Here is a 20788-nt window from a genome sequence, read left to right on the forward strand (position 1 = left end):
GAGCCATGGTATGTGAGTAGTTTAGTGTGCTTAAGAGAATGGAGCAGGGAGCCACAGTAAATGGAGTAGTTTAGTGAGAATGGAGTTTAGTGAAGAGAATGGAGCAGGGAGCCACAGTTGGTAAATGTGAAGTTTAATGTGCTTAAGAGAATGGTGTTAACCTTAACACTGAAAAATGAAGTTTCTGGCACTTTTGCAAACCACTATCTATTTTTATACAAGATGGGTGGTTTGGTTTTCCATTTATTGTTAAAAATGTTTCTATTGAAACCAGACAATGGCAGCTAGCTGTATGGTAATGTTTGTATGTGGCCATTTTAGAAAGTGGTAATTATTTTTTTTCTTCGTGGCATTTCATTGTACACTATGGTGAGGGGACCAGATTGACATGTTTGGTTAGAGACCAACATTACTTAGCGGTACTTGCTTCTCCGTCTGTAGCATCTATTCTGTGAACCACAGGTCAGTTTACTCGATTCTTTATTTCTGGTTTCGACTGGCTTGTCCTCCTGCATACTCATCTGTGCATCATTTTATTTGATATTCAAATATCTGTACTGTCTTGATTACTTTCCATTTTATGAATCTTGGACAATAAATATTTTTTTTATACAAAACTTGCTTTGACCAAACCTCTCAGATTGTCTTATGAGAGGGTGTGTTGTGATACCTATTACTGAATGAAACTCCACTTGACCTCATTGAATCAAGAACACCATATGTAGGTTGCACACCGTGGCTGCATTTTACACAGGCAACAATTCCGCCCCCCCACTGATTGGGCTTGACGTTAGATCTGATCTTTGCCAATAATTGGGACAAATGATCCACATTTATCTGCCTGTGTATTGTGTAAAAGCAGCCAGAGTCGCAAAGGCTCATGAGATGAATAGGATCATGAAGCAACACAGCATTAGACTAGTTCTTTGCAACACAGCATTAGACTAGTTCTTTGCAACACAGCATTAGACTAGTTCTTTGCAACACAGCATTAGACTAGTTCTTTGCAACAGGCACATTTGTTTTTCTCCATTCATTGCAGGGCCTTTGTCTGAGCTCCACTTGTTTTTTGCTCAGATGTGTTTTCTTGCGTCAGCGCCTCTAGCGATACAGCAAGTCAACTACAGGTGTTTACCATAAACTGAGAAATATAATATAATATGCCATTTAGCAGACGCTTTTATCCAAAGCGACTTACAGTCATGTGTGCATACATTTTACGTATGGGTGGTCCCGGGATCGAACCCACTACCCTGGCGTTACAAGCGCCATGCTCTACCAACTGAGCTACACAGGACCACTATATTGCAGTATCCCAAGAAATGGCCTGTGTATGAGACACATTTCCTTGGAAGACTTCTGTTCTAAAAGGGGCAGAGAAGTATATAAAAACTAGTGCCAACCAGCCCCAGGGTAGACGTTCATTGTTATTCTAGTTCCTCACCACTGACTTGCTTGTGGTTTTAAATACATATTGTAGATACTGAAGCGTTGTGGAATGAAGCCATCCCTGGGAAACGTGCACAACAGCCCATCTGATTTGGTAGAAAACGTGCACATCTTCACGTCTTTGTTACAACTAGTCAATGTTGTACAAGCCAATTTTTCGATGAGTAATGCACTCACTGGTCTGGGCACTTGTCCAACTCCCAGCTCCCCCACACACACACACACACACACACACACACGCACAGAGAGAGAGGAAGAATGACAGATGGGGCACGTAGAATATTTATTTTCCCTGTTTGAGTAAAAACATAATATGGACGTGTCATCGTGAGCAAGACCTACTTTATTAGATAGCCGTTGTGTTCTAATGAAGAAAATCTTGATTAAAAACATTTTAATATTTTAGAATTCCAACAATAAATAAATTACTTTCTCAGTCACTGGGTTCACTCATTGTAAATACATAGGTCTGCAAAATTAAAATTGCTCAGTACATGTCTCGAGAGGTGTATGTTTACCTTACTGACTCTGATAGGAGAATATATAAATATAATCCCTGCATAGTAAAAATCATAATTTACGTATAAAGTATAAATCAGCAAACCAACTGTCATCAGCTTCAATTGGTCTAAACCATTCTTCAATGTTTTCACCAGATTGAAATCAAATATGAATATCTCGGAAGTATCAATTTGCTAAAGGAGGACATCTATAACGAACCACTTCTGATCGGAGTATTTCCTGATTATAACACCGCCCTTACATCATCTGACTTGAGGGTGCATCCTAAATAGCACCCTATTCTCTATATGCTGCACTACTTGTGACCAGAGCCCTATGGGCCCGGATTCTAAAAAAGAAGAAAAAAAAGTAGTGCACTATATAGCAAATAGTGTACCATTTAGGACGTAAGAGGGTAAAAGCAGGAGTCCCTAACAGTGCATTTGTAAAACAGTCAGCTTGTAACAGAGCACAGTCACTTCATGACACATCAGCATGATCAGCAACAAAGAGGGCATTCATTCTTCCTCAACAAGACTTTAGGTCATTCTCTTCTTCTTCTTCGCCATATGAGATCTCCAACTCAAGGAGAGAGAGTCTGTCCGAGTTTTGGTGTGCAGTGAAGTCACAGTCCCGAATGTTGAAAAGCGTACGTATTTACAGGCAATAAAATTGTTTTTTTTGCGGTTTCGATATAACTACCTAAAAGAGAGAGCAAAAAACGATTTAGTTTCAACATGTGCACTCTGTTCATGGGACTCATAAATTAGTTATAACATAGTTAGGCCTTCATAACATACATGGGACTCATAACTTAGTTATAACATAGTTAGGCCTTCATAACATACATGGGACTCATAACTTAGTTATAACATAGTTAGGCCTTCATAACATACATGGGACTCATAACTTAGTTATAACATAGTTAGGCCTTCATAACATACATGGGACTCATAACTTAGTTATAACATAGTTAGGCCTTCATAACATACATGGGACTCATAACTTAGTTATAACATAGTTAGGCCTTCATAACATACATGGGACTCATAACTTAGTTATAACATAGTTAGGCCTTCATAACATACATGGGACTCATAACTTAGTTATAACATAGTTAGGCCTTCATAACATACATGGGACTCATAACTTAGTTATAACATAGTTAGGCCTTCATAACATACAGTGGCAACAAGACAAACAGTCTGCTTAAACTTTAAAAAATTACCTTGTAATTTACATCAAAATAATTGTAGGCCTCATAAAATTTGATCCCCCCGAGGCTGACTTCTCCAAAAGATCTAAGTCAAACAATTAGTTAAACAGTCTGCTTAAACTAATAACACAAATGGTATTTTTCTTGTCTATATTGAATACATCATTTAAATAATCACAGTGTAGGTTGGATAAAGTATTTGAACCCCAGGAGTCAGCTAATGACTTCTCCAAAAGATAAAACTGGAGTCAGCTAACCTGGAGTCAGGAGTCAGCTAACCTGGAGTCAGGAGTCAGCTAACCTGGAGTCAGGAGTCAGCTAACCTGGAGTCAGGAGTCAGCTAACCTGGAGTCAGGAGTCAGCTAACCTGGAGTCAGGAGTCAGCTAACCTGGAGTCAGGAGTCAGCTAACCTGGAGTCAGGAGTCAGCTAACCTGGAGTCAGGAGTCAGCTAACCTGGAGTCAGGAGTCAGCTAACCTGGAGTCAATCAATGAGAGTGAGATTGGAGATGTTGGTTAGAGCTGCCTTACCCTATAAAAAAACACTCACAAAATGTGAGTTTTCTATTCACAAGAAGCATTGCCTGATGTGACCCATGTCTCGAACAAAAGAGATCTCAGAAGACCCAAGATGAAGAATTGTTGACTTGCATAAAGCTGGAAAGGGTTACACAAGTATCTCTAAAAGCCTTGATGATCATCAGTCCACAGTAAAACAAAATGTCTATAAATGGAGAAAGTTCAGCACTGTTGCTACTCTCCCTAGGAGTGGCTGTCCTGCAAAGATGACTGCAAGAGCAGAGTGCAGAATGCTCAATGAGGTTAAGAAGAATCCTAGAGTGTCAGCTAAAGACCTACAGAAATCTCTGGAACATGCTGACATCTCCGTTGACGAGTCTACAATACATAAAACACTAAACAAGAATGGTGTTCATGGGAGGACACCACGGAAGAAGCCACTGCTGTCCAAAAAAAACAAGTTTGCATAATTGCACCTGGATGTTCCACATCGGTACTGGAAATATATTCTGTGGACAGATGAAACTACAGTTGAGTTGTTTGGAAGGAACACACAACACTATGTGTGGAGATAAAAGGCCCAGCACACCAACATCAAAACCTCATCCCAACTGTAAAGTCTGGTGGAGGGAGTATCATGGTTTGGAGCTGCTTTGCTGCCTCAGGGCCTCGACAGCTTGCCATCATCGACGGAAAAATGAATTCCCAAGTTTATCAAGACATTTTGCAGGAGAATGTTATACTGTCTGTCCGCCAATTGAAGCTCAACAGAAGTTGTGTGATGCAACAGGACTACGACCCAAAACACAGAAGTAAATCAACAACAGAAAGGCTTCAACAGAAGAAAATGACCTTGCTGGACTGGCCCATTCATAAGTCCTGACCTCAACCTGAGTGGCCCAGTCAGAGTCCAAATGACTCAAATGTAAATGGAGAAAGCCCAGTCAGAGTGCCTGACCTCAACCTGAAATGGCCCAGTCAGAATGTCCTGAACAGAAGAACCTGAGTGGCCCAGTCAGAGTCCTGACCTCAACCTGAGTGGCCCAGTCAGAGTCCTGACCTCAACCTGGAGTGGCCCAGTCAGAGTCCTGACCTCTGAGTGGCCCAGTCAGAGTCCTGACCTCAACCTGGAGTGGCCCAGTCAGAGTCCTGACCTCAACTGAGTGGCCCAGTCAGAGTCCTGACCTCAACCTGAGTGGCCCAGTCAGAGTCCTGACCTCAACCTGAGTGGCCCATTCAGAGTCCTGACCTCATCTCTGTTGAACCTGAGTGGCCCAGTCAGAGTCCTGACCTTCTGAGTGGCCCAGTCAGAGTCCTGACCTCAACCTGGAGTGGCCCAGTCAGAGTCCTGACCTCAACCTTCTGAGTGGCCCAGTCAGAGTCCTGACCTCAACTGAGTGGCCCAGTCAGAGTCCTTTGGAAGGAACACAGTCCTGACCTGAGTGGCCCATTCAGAGTCCTGACCTCAACCTGAGTGGCCCAGTCAGAGTCCTGACCTCAAAACCTGAGTGGCCCATTCAGAGTCCTGACCTGGAGTGGCCCAGCAGAGTCCTGACCTTCTGGAGTGGCCCAGTCAGAGTCCTGACCTCCTGGAGTGGCCCATTCAGAGTCCTGACCTCAACCTGAGTGACCCAGTCAGAGTCCTGACCTCAACCTGAGTGGCCCAGTCAGAGTCCTGACCTCAACCTGAGTGGCCCATTCAGAGTCCTGACCTCAACCTGAGTGACCCAGTCAGAGTCCTGACCTCAACCTGAGTGGCCCAGTCAGAGTCCTGACCTCAACCTGAGTGGCCCAGTCAGAGTCCTGACCTCAACCTGAGTGGCCCAGTCAGAGTCCTGACCTCAACCTGAGTGGCCCAGTCAGAGTCCTGACCTCAACCTGAGTGGCCCAGTCAGAGTCCTGACCTCAACCTGAGTGGCCCAGTCAGAGTCCTGACCTCAACCTGAGTGGCCCAGTCAGAGTCCTGACCTCAACCTGAGTGGCCCAGTCAGAGTCCTGACCTCAACTGAGTGGCCCAGTCAGAGTCCTGACCTGCACCTGAGTGGCCCAGTCAGAGTCCTGACCTCAACCTGAGTGGCCCAGTCAGAGTCCTGACTTCAATGAGTGGCCCAGTCAGAGTCCTGACCTCAACCTGAGTGGCCCAGTCAGAGTCCTGACCTCAACCTGAGTGGCCCAGTCAGAGTCCTGACCTCAACCTGAGTGGCCCAGTCAGAGTCCTGACCTCAACCTGAGTGGCCCAGTCAGAGTCCTGACCTTCTGGAGTGGCCCAGTCAGAGTCCTGACCTTCTGGAGTGGCCCAGTCAGAGTCCTGACCTTCTGGAGTGGCCCAGTCAGAGTCCTGACCTTCTGGAGTGGCCCAGTTAGAGTCCTGACCTTCTGGAGTGGCCCAGTCAGAGTCCTGACCTTCTGGAGTGGCCCAGTCAGAGTCCTGACCTTCTGGAGTGGCCCAGTCAGAGTCCTGACCTCAACCTGATTGAGATGCTGTGGCATGACCTTGAGAGCAGTTCACACCAGACATCCCAAGAATATTGCTGAACTAAAACAATTTTGTAAAGAGGAATGGTCCAAAATTCCTCCTGACCGTTGTGCAGGTCTGATCCACAACTACAGAAAACGTTTGGTTGAGGTTATTGCTGCCAAAGGAGGGTCAACTAGTTATTAAATCCAAGGGTTCACATACTTTTCCCACCCTGCACTGTGAATGTTTACACAGTGTGTTCAATAAAGACATGAAAACATATAATTGTTTGTGTTTTATTAGTTTAAGCAGACTGTGTTTGTCTGTTGTTGTGACCTAGATGAAGATCAGATCAAATTTTATGACCAATTTATGCAGAAATCCAGGTATTTCCAAAGGGTTCACATACTTTTACTTGCCATTGTACATAGTTCAGTAGGACTTCATAACTAACCCAATGGGGACACTACAACAACAGAGCCTTATATAGAGACAGACTGTGCCTGACTGAGTCCATAATGGCATCCTATTCCCTATAGTGTCCCATGGGCCCTGGTCAAAAGTAGTGCACTATGAAGGGAATAGGGCACCATTTGGGTTGTTTTAGTGGTGAGCTCTTACCTATCAGTGTGGCGATCAACAGCCTTCCTTTATATTTAACCACCCAAGGAAACGGAGATGTCAGACAGCCTGGAGCAGCTCGGTGTGCCCATCTTCTGAGCCCTCTGGTACAACTCATTGTCTCCAAAATAGCGAGCTCGATACAGCAGGCCCTCCTCTGGAACACAACAACAAAGTACAACGGCTCAGTCCCCAATATTTCCCAGAAGTCTGCGCTCCATGTCGTGGATTTAAAAGCATATGATTGTTGTAAGCATTGTCTGGAGTGAGTTTCCACTATCGTTAAATACATGCAAGAAAGTGAGCAAGTGGACACCTTGGCAGAAGAACTGTGATGTAGTCTAAGACAAACGCCTACTTGGGCATCCAGTACAATACAAGTTCAATAAGATAACAGGAAGTACAATACAAGTTCAATAAGATAACAGGAAGTACAATACAAGTTCAATAAGATAACAGGAAGTACAATACAAGTTCAATAAGATAACAGGAAGTACAATACAAGTTCAATAAGATAACAGGAAGTACAATACAAGTTCAATAAGATAACAGGAAGTACAATACAAGTTCAATAAGATAACAGGAAGTACAATACAAGTTCAATAAGATAACAGGAAGTACAATACAAGTTCAATAAGATAACAGGAAGTACAATACAAGTTCAATAAGATAACAGAAGTACAATACAAGTTCAATAAGATAACAGGAAGTACAATACAAGTTCAATAAGATAACAGGAAGTACAATACAAGTTCAATAAGATAACAGGAAGTACAATACAAGTTCAATAAGATAACAGGAAGTACAATAGAGAGGCTGCTGAAAAGAGGATCCTAATTCCTTTGCATTTTGCCCAGACAACCAATCATCTGAATGATGTGTTGTAATGCAAAACTGCTGTGCGTCTTTCCCCCTGCCATGGAAACAGCGGTGGCTGGCACTTTAAAATAGGAGGGCAGGCTGATAGTAATGCCTGGAACAGAATAAATGGAATTGTACCATTCCTAGGGTCCGAGAAAATCCGCAATGTTGAGAATGAGGACGGAATCACGGAATCACGGAATCCAGACATTAAAATGGAATCCAACAATGTATTGAACTTCGTAGGGAATCAAGTAAATTAATTAAAAACTTAATTTTATCATAAGACAAGAACAGAGTGAATCAGTGATTGGTATTTCCTGCAACTTTCTGAAGAGCCAATGAGAATTCCCCATCTGTATGTGTGGTGTGTCGCCGTTAGCGATGCTGCTAATGAATGGTCTTTCTGGACATGGGAAAGCCTTTCCTTATCCAAAATCCTCCTCACATTAAATGTCATCTAGGAAGCAGGCCATGCTGACCTGGCAGAACCACATGAGGAAGATTATTGTGGCCATTTTGTTTTACAAAAACACCTCTAAAACAAACAGCCTCAATACACTGGAATTCAAATGGTAACTACACCCAAACATTGATCAACATTATCCCAGACCTTAAGGGTTCTCCTGATGTGGTTTAAGCATTGTTGTGGACTTAGAAAATAACTGAATACAAAATTTTAAAAAGTGATTGAGAGCAAAAACATGAAACTGTAGGAAATTGAAACCTGAGAAAACAAAATGGAAAAAACTGAATCAGGCAAAACAAATATATATATATTTTTAGGTCCCTACATTCCATTCACTCTATTTCACCATTATTATGAGCCGTCCTCCCATCACCAGCCTCCTCTACATGTGAAGAAGTGCCATTTCTTCACAAAGGGTATTGCTTTCTGGTACTGTGTTATCCATCTTACGTTACAGCAAACAGGACACAACCGGTAAAGGTCGGATCAGAACACCTGAAACCTCCAAACTAAACCATTAAAACACTCCTCCAGGACACATTCATTTAAAAGTAGCCAGCCACGTGGAATTGACCGCAGGGCACAACACATCACGGGGGGCAAACTACCTGCCCTCCAGGACACCAACACCCTATGTCACAGGAAGGCCATAAAGATCATCAAGGACAATAACCACCCGATGTCACAGGAAGGCCATAAAGATCATCAAGGACAATAACCACCCGATGTCACAGGAAGGCCATAAAGATCATCAAGGACAATAACCACCCGATGTCACAGGAAGGCCATAAAGATCATCCAGGACAATAACCACCCGATGTCACAGGAAGGCCATAAAGATCATCAAGGACAATAACCACCCGATGTCACAGGAAGGCCATAAAGGTGCATCATCACCACCCGACACTTCCTGTTCACCCCGATGTCACAGGAAGGCCATAAAGATCATCAAGGACAATAACCACCCGATGTCACAGGAAGGCCATAAAGATCATCAAGGACAATAACCACCCGATGTCACAGGAAGGCCATAAAGATCATCAAGGACAATAACCACCCGATGTCACAGGAAGGCCATAAAGATCATCAAGGACAATAACCACCCGATGTCACAGGAAGGCCATAAAGATCATCCAGGACAATAACCACCCGAGCCACTGCCTGTTCACCCCACTACCATCCAGAAGGTGAGGTCAGTACAGGTGCATCATCACCACCCGAGCCACTTCCTGTTCACCCCGCTACCTTCCAGAAGGAGAGGTCAGTACAGGTGCATCAAAGCTGGGACCGAGAGACTGAAAAACAGCTTCTATCTCAAGGCCATCAGACTGTTAACCAGCCGTCACTAACACAGAGAGACTGAATAACAGCTTCTATCTCAAGGCCATCAGACTGTTAACCAGCCATCACTAACACAGAGAGACTGAATAACAGCTTCTATCTCAAGGCCATCAGACTGTTAAACAGCCATTAACACAGAGAGACTGAATAACAGCTTCTATCTCAAGGCCATCAGACTGTTAACCAGCCATCACTAACACAGAGAGACTGAATAACAGCTTCTATCTCAAGGCCATCAGACTGTTAACCAGCCGTCACTAACACAGAGAGGTTCAGACTGTTAACCAAGCCATCACTAACACAGAAACACTGAATAACAGCTTCTAAACTCAAGTGACCATAACACTGTTAAACAGCTTCTGACCAATTCAAACACGGCCAATAACATCTGTTAAACACGTGTATGTGACCAATAACATCTGTTAAACACGAGAGGTTGCTGCCCTAACAGCACTGTATGTGACCAATAACATCTGTTAAACACGTGCATTTAACACTAAACACGTTCGTGACCAATAACATCTGCTAAACACGTGTACGTGACCAATAACATCTGTTAAACACGTGTACGTGACTAATAACATCTGTTAAACACGTGTATGTGACCAATAACATTTGATTTGGAGAATATTGATTAATCAATAGTACAACTTCATCATCCAAAAACAGACAAAAAAGGGTCAATGGAGAAGAAGCTTGTTAGAAAAATCAACCTGTTTCTCCTTCCAGCAGCTGTGGCTCTAAGAGTATGGTGCTGGGGTTGTGGGTTCGATTCCCACACGGATCAACATACTGAATTAGGTGTCACTGTCCACGCTGACCGTTCTGGAAGTGTCTGCTAAATGACCATGTTATTCTCACACTACAAAGTGAACATACTCTGTTGTTTCTCCTTCCAGCAGCTGTAGTTCTAAGAGTATGATGCTGGGGTTGTGGGTTCGATTCCCACACGGATCAACATACTGAATTAGGTGTCACTGTCCACGCTGACCGTTCTGGAAGTGTCTGCTAAATGACCATGTTATTCTCACACTACAAAGTGAACATACTCTGTTGTTTCTCCTTCCAGCAGCTGTAGTTCTAAGAGTATGATGCTGGGGTTGTGGGTTCGATTCCCACACGGATCAACATACTGAATTAGGTGTCACTGTCCACGCTGACCGTTCTGGAAGTGTCTGCTAAATGACCATGTTATTCTCACACTACAAAGTGAACATACTCTGTTGTTTCTCCTTCCAGCAGCTGTAGTTCTAAGAGTATGATGCTGGGGTTGTGGGTTCGATTCCCACACGGATCAACATACTGAATTAGGTGTCACTGTCCACGCTGACCGTTCTGGAAGTGTCTGCTAAATGACCATGTTATTCTCACACTACAAAGTGAACATACTCTGTTGTTTCTCCTTCCAGCAGCTGTAGTTCTAAGAGTATGATGCTGGGGTTGTGGGTTCGATTCCCACACGGATCAACATACTGAATTAGGTGTCACTGTCCACGCTGACCGTTCTGGAAGTGTCTGCTAAATGACCATGTTATTCTCACACTACAAAGTGAACATACTCTGTTGTTTCTCCTTCCAGCAGCTGTAGTTCTAAGAGTATGATGCTGGGGTTGTGGGTTCGATTCCCACACGGATCAACATACTGAATTAGGTGTCACTGTCCACGCTGACCGTTCTGCAACTGTCTGCTAAATGACCGTGTTATTCTCACACTACAAAGTGAACGTACTCTGTTGTTTCTCCTTCCAGCAGCTGTAGTTCTAAGAGTATGATGCTGGGGTTGTGGGTTCGATTCCCACACGGATCAACATACTGAATTAGGTGTCACTGTCCACGCTGACCGTTCTGCAAGTGTCTGCTAAATGACCGTGTTATTCTCACACTACAAAGTGAACATACTCTGTTGTTTCTCCTTCCAGCAGCTGTAGTTCTAAGAGTATGATGCTGGGGTTGTGGGTTCGATTCCCACACGGATCAACATACTGAATTAGGTGTCACTGTCCACGCTGACCGTTCTGGAAGTGTCTGCTAAATGACCGTGTTATTCTCACACTACAAAGTGAACATACTCTGTTGTTTCTCCTTCCAGCAGCTGTAGTTCTAACAGTATGGGGTTGTGGGTTCAATTCCCACACGGATCAACATACTGAATTAGGTGTCACTGTCCACGCTGACCGTTCTGGAAGTGTCTGCTAAATGACCATGTTATTCTCACACTACAAAGTGAATGTACTCTGTTGTTTCTCCTTCCAGCAGCTGTAGTTCTAAGAGTATGGGGTTGTGGGTTCGATTCCCACACGGATCAACATACTGAATTAGGTGTCACTGTCCACGCTGACCGTTCTGGAAGTGTCTGCTAAATGACCGTGTTATTTTCACACTACAAAGTGAACATACTCTGTTGTTTCTCCTTCCAGCAGCTGTAGTTCTAAGAGTATGATGCTGGGGGTGTGGGTTCGATTCCCACACGGATCAACATACTGAATTAGGTGTCACTGTCCACGCTGACCGTTCTGGACGTGTCTGCTAAATGAGCATGTTATTCTCACACTACAAAGTGAACATACTCTGTTGTTTCTCCTTCCAGCAGCTGTAGTTCTAAGAGTATGGGGTTGTGGGTTCGATTCCCACACGGATCAACATACTGAATTAGGTGTCACTGTCCACGCTGACCGTTTTGGAAGTGTCTGCTAAATGACCATGTTATTCTCACACTACAAAGTGAACATACTCTGTTGTTTCTCCTTCCAGCAGTTGTTTCTGAGGTTGGAGATGTAGTCATCCTCCACACTCCTCTCCACAGTCTTCAGATTCAGTCCGTTGTACTCCCTGGAGAAGTGGTCTCCCACATAGTACGGCACCCTCAAGGTCTCCGTGTACCTCTTGTGGGTGTGTCCAATAGACCTGAATTTGATGGAGATAGAAACAGAGACAGCGAGACAGAGAAAGAGACACCAGACAGAGAGATACAGACAGAGACAGCAAGAGATACAGACAGAGACAGCAAGACAGAGAGAGAGACACCGAGACAGAGAGATACAGAGACAGCGACACAGAGAGAGAGAGAGACAGAGAGACACAGAGACAGCAAGAGATAGACAGACAGCAAGAGATACAGACAGACAGCAAGAGATACAGACAGAGACAGCAAGAGATACAGACAGAGACAGCAAGAGATACAGACAGAGACAGCAAGACAGAGAGAGAGACACCGAGACAGAGAGAGATACAGACAGACAGCAAGAGATAGACAGACAGCAAGAGATACAGACAGACAGCAAGAGATACAGACAGAGACAGCAAGACAGAGAGAGAGACACCGAGACAGAGAGAGATACAGACAGACAGCAAGAGATAGACAGACAGCAAGAGATACAGACAGACAGCAAGAGATACAGACAGACAGCAAGAGATACAGACAGACAGCAAGAGATACAGACAGCAAGACAGAGAGAGAGACACCGAGACAGAGAGAGATACAGACAGACAGCAAGAGATAGACAGACAGCAAGAGATACAGACAGACAGCAAGAGATACAGACAGACAGCAAGAGATACAGACAGACAGCAAGAGATACAGACAGAGACAGCAAGAGATACAGAGACAGCGAGACAGAGAGAGAGAAACCAGACAGAGAGAGAGAAACCAGACAGAGAGATACAGACAGAGACAGCAAGAGATACAGACAGAGACAGCAAGACATACAGACAGAGACAGCAAGACAGAGAGAGAGAGACACCAAGACAGAGAGATACAGAGAGAGAGAGACAGAGAGATACAGAGACAGCGAGACAGAGAGAGAGAAACCAGACAGAGAGATACAGACAGAGACAGCAAGAGATACAGACAGAGACAGCAAGACATACAGATAGAGACAGCAAGACAGAGAGAGAGAGACACCAAGACAGAGAGATACAGAGAGAGAGAGACAGAGAAAGACAGAGATACAGAGAGAGAGAGATAGAGAGAGATAGAGAGAGATACAGAGAGATACAGAGAGAGAGAGAGAGAGAGCAGTGAGTGAATTTTTATTATCGTTTTATTTAACTTGGAAAGTCAGATAAGAACAAATTCTTATTTACATCGACAGCCTACCAGGGAACAGTGGGTTAACTGCCTTGTTCAGGGGCCGAACAACAGATTTTTTTTTTTTACCTTGTCAGCTCGGGGAAATCGATCTTGTAACCTTTCAGTTACTGGACCAATGCTCTAACCACTAGGCTACCTGCTGGTTACTGGTCCAACGCTCTAACCACTAGGCTACCTGCTGGTTACTGGTCCAACGCTCTAACCACTAGGCTACCTGCTGGTTACTGGTCCAACACTAACCAATAGGCTACCTGCTGGTTACTAGTCCAACGCTCTAACCACTAGGCTACCTGCTGGTTACTGGTCCAACGCTCTAACCACTAGGCTACCTGCTGGTTACTGGTCCAACGCTCTAACCACTAGGCTACCTGCTGGTTACTGGCCCAACGCTCTAACCACTAGGCTACCTGCTGGTTACTGGCCCAACGCTCTAACCAGTAGGCTACCTGCTGGTTACTGGACCAACGCTCTAACCACTAGGCTACCTGCTGGTTACTGGCCCAATGCTCTAACCACTAGGCTACCTGCTGGTTACTGGCCCAATGCTGTAACCACTAGGCCCCTGCTGGTTACTGGCCCAACGCTCTAACCACTAGGCTACCTGCTAGTTACTGGCCCAACGCTCTAACCATTAGACTACCTGCCATCCCAGTGAAGCAGCTTCACATGATCCAACCCACCAACACCAATCCCTTCAACTACTCTCTGACACGATCACTATAGTCTCCCACACGACAGGAGCAGTGGTGATAAACAGACAGAGGAGTAGGGTATTGGTGGTGATAGCCTGGTGGTTAGGTGCGTAGGGCCAGTAACCAAAAGGTTGCTGGATCGAATCCCGGAGTTGACATGGTAAAAATATGTCATTCTGCCCCTGAGCAAGACAGTTAACCCACTGTTCCCTGGGCGTCGATGACGTGGATGTTGATTAAGGTAGCTTCCCGCACCTCTCTGATTCAGAGGGGTTGGGTTAAATAAGGATGACACATTTCAGTTGAATACATTCAGTTGTACAACTGACTAGGTATCACACTTTCCCTTATTGCACAAGTTGACTGCAGGTATTAATTTAAAAAGTAGCTACAAATATTCACATTTATTGAGAAAAGACAAATAAATAGTTTTGACGGTATTGAAAAACCATACCGTGGCTTTTTCCAAATACCCTGGTATACTGCCCAAGCCTGCCAGCCATCACCGGGCCTTAACCATGGGCCAGCCATCACCAGGCCTTAACCATGGGCCAGCCATCACCGGGCCAGCCATCACCGGGCCTTAACCATGGGCCAGCCATCACCGGGCCTTAACCACGGGCCAGCCATCACCGGGCCTTAACCACGGGCCAGCCATCACCGGGCCTTAACCACGGGCCAGCCATCACCGGGCCTTAACCACCGGGCCAGCCATCACCGGGCCAGCCATCACCGGGCCAGCCATCACCGGGCCTTAACCACGGGCCAGCCATCACCGGGCCAGCCATCACCGGGCCTTAACCACGGGCCAGCCATCACCGGGCCTTAACCACGGGCCAGCCATCACCGGGCCTTAACCACGGGCCAGCCATCACCGGGCCTTAACCACGGGCCAGCCATCACCGGGCCTTAACCACGGGCCAGCCATCACCGGGCCTTAACCACGGGCCAGCCATCACCGGGCCTTAACCACGGGCCAGCCATCACCGGGCCTTAACCACGGGCCAGCCATCACCGGGCCTTAACCACGGGCCAGCCATCACCGGGCCTTAACCACGGGCCAGCCATCACCGGGCCTTAACCACGGGCCAGCCATCACCGGGCCTTAACCACGGGCCAGCCATCAAACCACGGGCCAGCCATCACCGGGCCTTAACCACGGGCCAGCCATCACCGGGGGCCAGCCATCACCGGGCCTTAACCACGGGCCAGCCATCACCGGGCCTTAACCACGGGCCAGCCATCACCGGGCCTTAACCACCAGCCATCACCGGGCCAGCCATCACCGGGCCTTAACCACGGGCCAGCCATCACCGGGCCTTAACCACGGGCCAAAGAGCCCCTGTTGACGACTACTTTCCCCTAAAGTCAATCTATGGCCTGTGACCTCCCTAAAGACTACCAGGCGGTGTCCCAAATGTCACCCTAGTCCCTATTTAGTGTCCTACCATTGAACAGAGCCTATAGGGATAATGCACTATATAGGGAATAGCAGGATAACATAGCAACTGGAGGATAATCCGTCCCATCAAAGACAGTTCAGCATTTTGTAATACAAGGAAAGAAGACTCATCAAATGATTGCATTATTCTGGGGGAAGTTGTGTAATAATTCAGCATAGTCACATGTATGACTATAGGAGTTTAAGACCGCACAGCTCGAGTTGCAAAACTCTGGTAAATTTTCCAAAATTCCAGATTTCCATTAATCCTGGTTGGAACATTCCCAAAAATCTCTCTCATTGTCACTCAATGCTTAGGTTTACCTCCACTGTACTCATATCCTGCCATACCCTTGTCAGTACATTATGCCTTGAATCTATTTTTCCACGCTCAGAAATCTGCTCCTTTTACTCTGTTCTGAACGCACTAGACGACCAGTTCTTACAGCTTTTAGCCGTACCCTTATCCTACTCCTCCTCTGTTCCTCTGGTGATGTAGAGGTTAATCCAGGCCCTGCAGCCCCCAGCACCACTCCCATTCCCCAGGCGCTCTCATTTGTTGACTTCTGTAACCGTAATAGCCTTGGTTTCATGCATGTTAACATCAGAAGCCTCCTCACTAAGTTTGTTTTATTCACTGCTTTAGCACACTCTGCCAACCTGGATGTTCTAGCCATGTCTCAATCCTGGCTTAGGAAGGCCACCAAAACCCCTGAAATTTCCATCCCTAACTATAACACTTTCCGACAAGATAGAACTGCCAAAGTGGGCGGTGTTGCAATCTACTGCAGAGGTAGCCTGCAGAGTTCTGTCTCACTATCCAGGTCTGTGCCCAAAACTAATCGAGCTTCTAAAAATCCACCTTTCCAGAAACAAGTCTCTCACCGTTGCCACTTGTTATAGACCCCCCCACAGCCCCCAGCTGTGCCCTGGACACCATATGTGAATTGATTTCCCAGTCTATCTTCTGAGTTCGTACTGTTAGGTGACCTAAACTGGGATATGCTTAACACCCCGGCCACCCTATGATCTAAACTAGATGCCCTCAATCTCACACAAATTATCAAGGAACCTACCAGGTACAACCCTAAATCCGTAATCATGGGCACCCTCTTAGATATCATCCTGACCAGCAGGTAACCTATGATGAAAATTACAGGCCTCATCTTTTTAAGTGGGAGAACTTGCACAATTGGTGGCCAACTAAATACTTTTTTGCCCCACTGTATATCTCACTGGTCACCCCCAAAGCCAACACCTCCTTTGGCTGCCTTTCCTTCCAGTTCTCTGCTGCCAATGACTGGAACGAATTGCAGAAATTACTGAAGCTGGAGACTTATAGCTCCCTCTCTAAATTTAAGCATCAGCTGTCAGAGCAGCTCACCGATCACTGTACCTGTACACAGCCAATCTGTAAATAACACACCCAACTACCTCATCCCCATATTGTTATTTATCTTCTTGCTCTTTTGCACCCCAGTATCTCTACTTGAACGTCATCTGCAAATCGATCACTCCAGTGTTAATGTTAAATTGTAATTATTTTGCCTCTATGGCCTACTTATTGCCTGACCTCTCTAATCTTCTACATTTGCACACACTGTATATAGATTTTATCTATTGTGTTATTGACTGTACGTTTGTTTATCCCATGTGTAACTCTGTTTTTGTTTTTGTCGCACTGCTTTGCTTTATCTTGGGCAGGTCACAGTTGTAAATGAGAACTAGTTATCAACTGACCTACCTGGTTATATAAAAGGTTAAATAAATAAAGACCAGGCTACTCCATGAGGTGATTATCCAGGTGTGTGTGGGGGGGGTCAGGGGTTAGACTCACGGCCTGAAGCTGAGGCTGTAGGGGGCGGCGGAGACCATCATCTGACTGAGAGCTGACACAACAACTAGGATGACGATGGGCAGCAGCTGGACAAAGAGCGCAAAGCCTCCCTGAAAATCACAACACACAGGTTAGTTAGATAACAACAACCTGACATGGTAAACTATACAGGTTAGTTAGACAACAACAACAACCTGACATGGTAAACTATACAGGTTAGTTAGACAACAACAACAATCTGACATGGTAAACTATACAGGTTAGTTAGACAACAACAACAACAACCTGACATGGTAAACTATACAGGTTAGTTAGACAACAACAATCTGACATGGTAAACTATACAGGTTAGTTAGACAACAACAATCTGACATGGTAAACTATACAGGTTAGTTAGACAACAACAATCTGACATGGTAAACTATACAGGTTAGTTAGACAACAACAACAATCTGACATGGTAAACTATACAGGTTAGTTAGACAACAACAACAACCTGACATGGTAAACTATACAGGTTAGTTAGACAACAACAATCTGACATGGTAAACTATACAGGTTAGTTAGACAACAACAACCTGACATGGTAAACTATACAGGTTAGTTAGACAACAACAATCTGACATGGTAAACTATACAGGTTAGTTAGACAACAACAATCTGACATGATAAACTATACAGGTTAGTTAGACAACAACAATCTGACATGGTAAACTATACAGGTTAGTTAGACAACAACAACAATAACCTGACATGGTAAACTATACAGGTTAGTTAGACAACAACAACAATAACCTGACATGGTAAACTATACAGGTTAGTTAGACAACAACAATGACAAACTGACATGGTAAACTATACAGGTTAGTTAGACAACAACAATGACAAACTGACATGGTAAACTATACAGGTTAGTTAGACAACAACAATGACAACCTGACATGGTAAACTATACAGGTTAGTTAGACAACAACAACCTGACATGGTAAACTATACAGGTTAGTTAGACAACAACAACAACCTGACATGGTAAACTATACAGGTTAGTTAGACAACAACAACCTGACATGGTAAACTATACAGGTTAGTTAGACAACAACAACCTGACATGGTAAACTATACAGGTTAGTTAGACAACAACAATCTGACATGGTAAACTATACAGGTTAGTTAGACAACAACAATCTGACATGGTAAACTATACAGGTTTGTTAGACAACAACAACAACCTGACATGGTAAACTATACAGGTTAGTTAGACAACAACAATCTGACATGGTAAACTATACAGGTTAGTTAGACAACAACAATCTGACATGGTAAACTATACAGGTTAGTTAGACAACAACAACCTGACATGGTAAACTATACAGGTTAGTTAGACAACAACAACAACCTGACATGGTAAACTATACAGGTTAGTTAGACAACAACAACCTGACATGGTAAACTATACAGGTTTGTTAGACAACAACAATCTGACATGGTAAACTATACAGGTTAGTTAGACAACAACAACAACCTGACATGGTAAACTATACAGGTTAGTTAGACAACAACAATACATGGTAAACTACAACAACAATCTGACATGGTAAACTATACAGGTTAGTTAGACAACAACAACAACTGACATGGTAAACTATACAGGTTAGTTAGACAACAACAACCTGACATGGTAAACTATACAGGTTAGTTAGACAACAACAACCTGACATGGTAAACTATACAGGTTAGTTAGACAACAACAACCTGACATGTTATACAGACAACAACAATCTGACATGGTAAACTATACAGGTTAGTTAGACAACAACAACAACCTGACATGGTAAACTATACAGGTTAGTTAGACAACAACAATCTGACATGGTAAACTATAAACTATACAGGTTAGTTAGACAACAACAACAACTGACATGGTAAACTATACAGGTTAGTTAGACAACAACAACAACCTGGGTAAACTATACAGGTTAGTTAGACAACAACAACAACCTGACATGGTAAACTATACAGGTTACAACAACAACCTGACATGGTAAACTATACAGGTGGTAAACTATACAGGTTAGTTAGACAACAACAACAACCTGACATGGTAAACTATACAGGTTAGTTAGACAACAACAACAACCTGACATGGTAAACTATACAGGTTAGTTAGACAACAACAATCTGACATGGTAAACTATACAGGTTAGTTAGACAACAACAACAATCTGACATGGTAAACTATACAGGTTAGTTAGACAACAACAACAACCTGACATGGTAAACTATACAGGTTAGTTAGACAACAACAACCTGACATGGTAAACAACCTGACATGGTAAACTATACAGGTTAGTTAGACAACAACAACCTGACATGGTAAACTATACAGGTTAAGACAACAACAATCTGACATGGTAAACTATACAGGTTAGTTAGACAACAACAACAATCTGACATGGTAAACTATACATGGTTATACAGGTTAGACAACAACAACCTGACATGGTAAACTATACAGGTTAGTTAGACAACAACAATCTGACATGGTAAACTATACAGGTTAGTTAGACAACAACAACCTGACATGGTAAACTATACAGGTTAGTTAGACAACAACAATCTGACATGGTAAACTATACAGGTTAGTTAGACAACAACAACCTGACATGGTAAACTATACAGGTTAGTTAGACAACAACAACCTGACATGGTAAACTATACAGGTTAGTTAGACAACAACAACCTGACATGGTAAACTATACAGGTTAGTTAGACAACAACAATCTGACATGGTAAACTATACAGGTTAGTTAGACAACAACAACAACCTGACATGGTAAACTATACAGGTTAGTTAGACAACAACAATCTGACATGGTAAACTATACAGGTTAGTTAGACAACAACAACCTGACATGGTAAACTATACAGGTTAGTTAGACAACAACAACAATAACCTGACATGGTAAACTATACAGGTTAGTTAGACAACAACAACCTGACATGGTAAACTATACAGGTTAGTTAGACAACAACAACCTGACATGGTAAACTATACAGGTTAGTTAGACAACAACAATCTGACATGGTAAACTATACAGGTTAGTTAGACAACAACAACCTGACATGGTAAACTATACAGGTTAGTTAGACAACAACCTGACATGGTAAACTATACAGGTTAGTTAGACAACAACAAACTGACATGGTAAACTATACAGGTTAGTTAGACAACAACAACAAACTGACATGGTAAACTATACAGGTTAGTTAGACAACAACAACAAACTGACATGG

At 43.9% G+C, this 20788-nt stretch overlaps 1 protein-coding gene across 1 annotated transcript in view; it reads right to left on the reverse strand.

The window, feature by feature from the left end:
- Window positions 1-1713: 1713 nt before the first annotated feature.
- The window catches only part of LOC124042226 (dnaJ homolog subfamily B member 12-like), a 22754-nt gene continuing 3679 nt past the window's right edge, over window positions 1714-20788 (reverse strand). Inside the window, exons 5-8 of the mRNA XM_046360644.1 lie at window positions 17495-17604; window positions 12166-12338; window positions 6764-6920; window positions 1714-2652 (exon numbers count right to left, since the gene is read on the reverse strand). Of these exons, the coding sequence (XP_046216600.1) occupies window positions 6799-6920; window positions 12166-12338; window positions 17495-17604 (405 nt within the window). The 3' untranslated portion in view covers window positions 1714-2652; window positions 6764-6798. The remainder of the gene's footprint in view (window positions 2653-6763; window positions 6921-12165; window positions 12339-17494; window positions 17605-20788) is intronic.

This window comes from Oncorhynchus gorbuscha, linkage group LG08 (genome assembly GCF_021184085.1).
Source record: "Oncorhynchus gorbuscha isolate QuinsamMale2020 ecotype Even-year linkage group LG08, OgorEven_v1.0, whole genome shotgun sequence".
Lineage (NCBI taxonomy): Eukaryota > Metazoa > Chordata > Actinopteri > Salmoniformes > Salmonidae > Oncorhynchus > Oncorhynchus gorbuscha.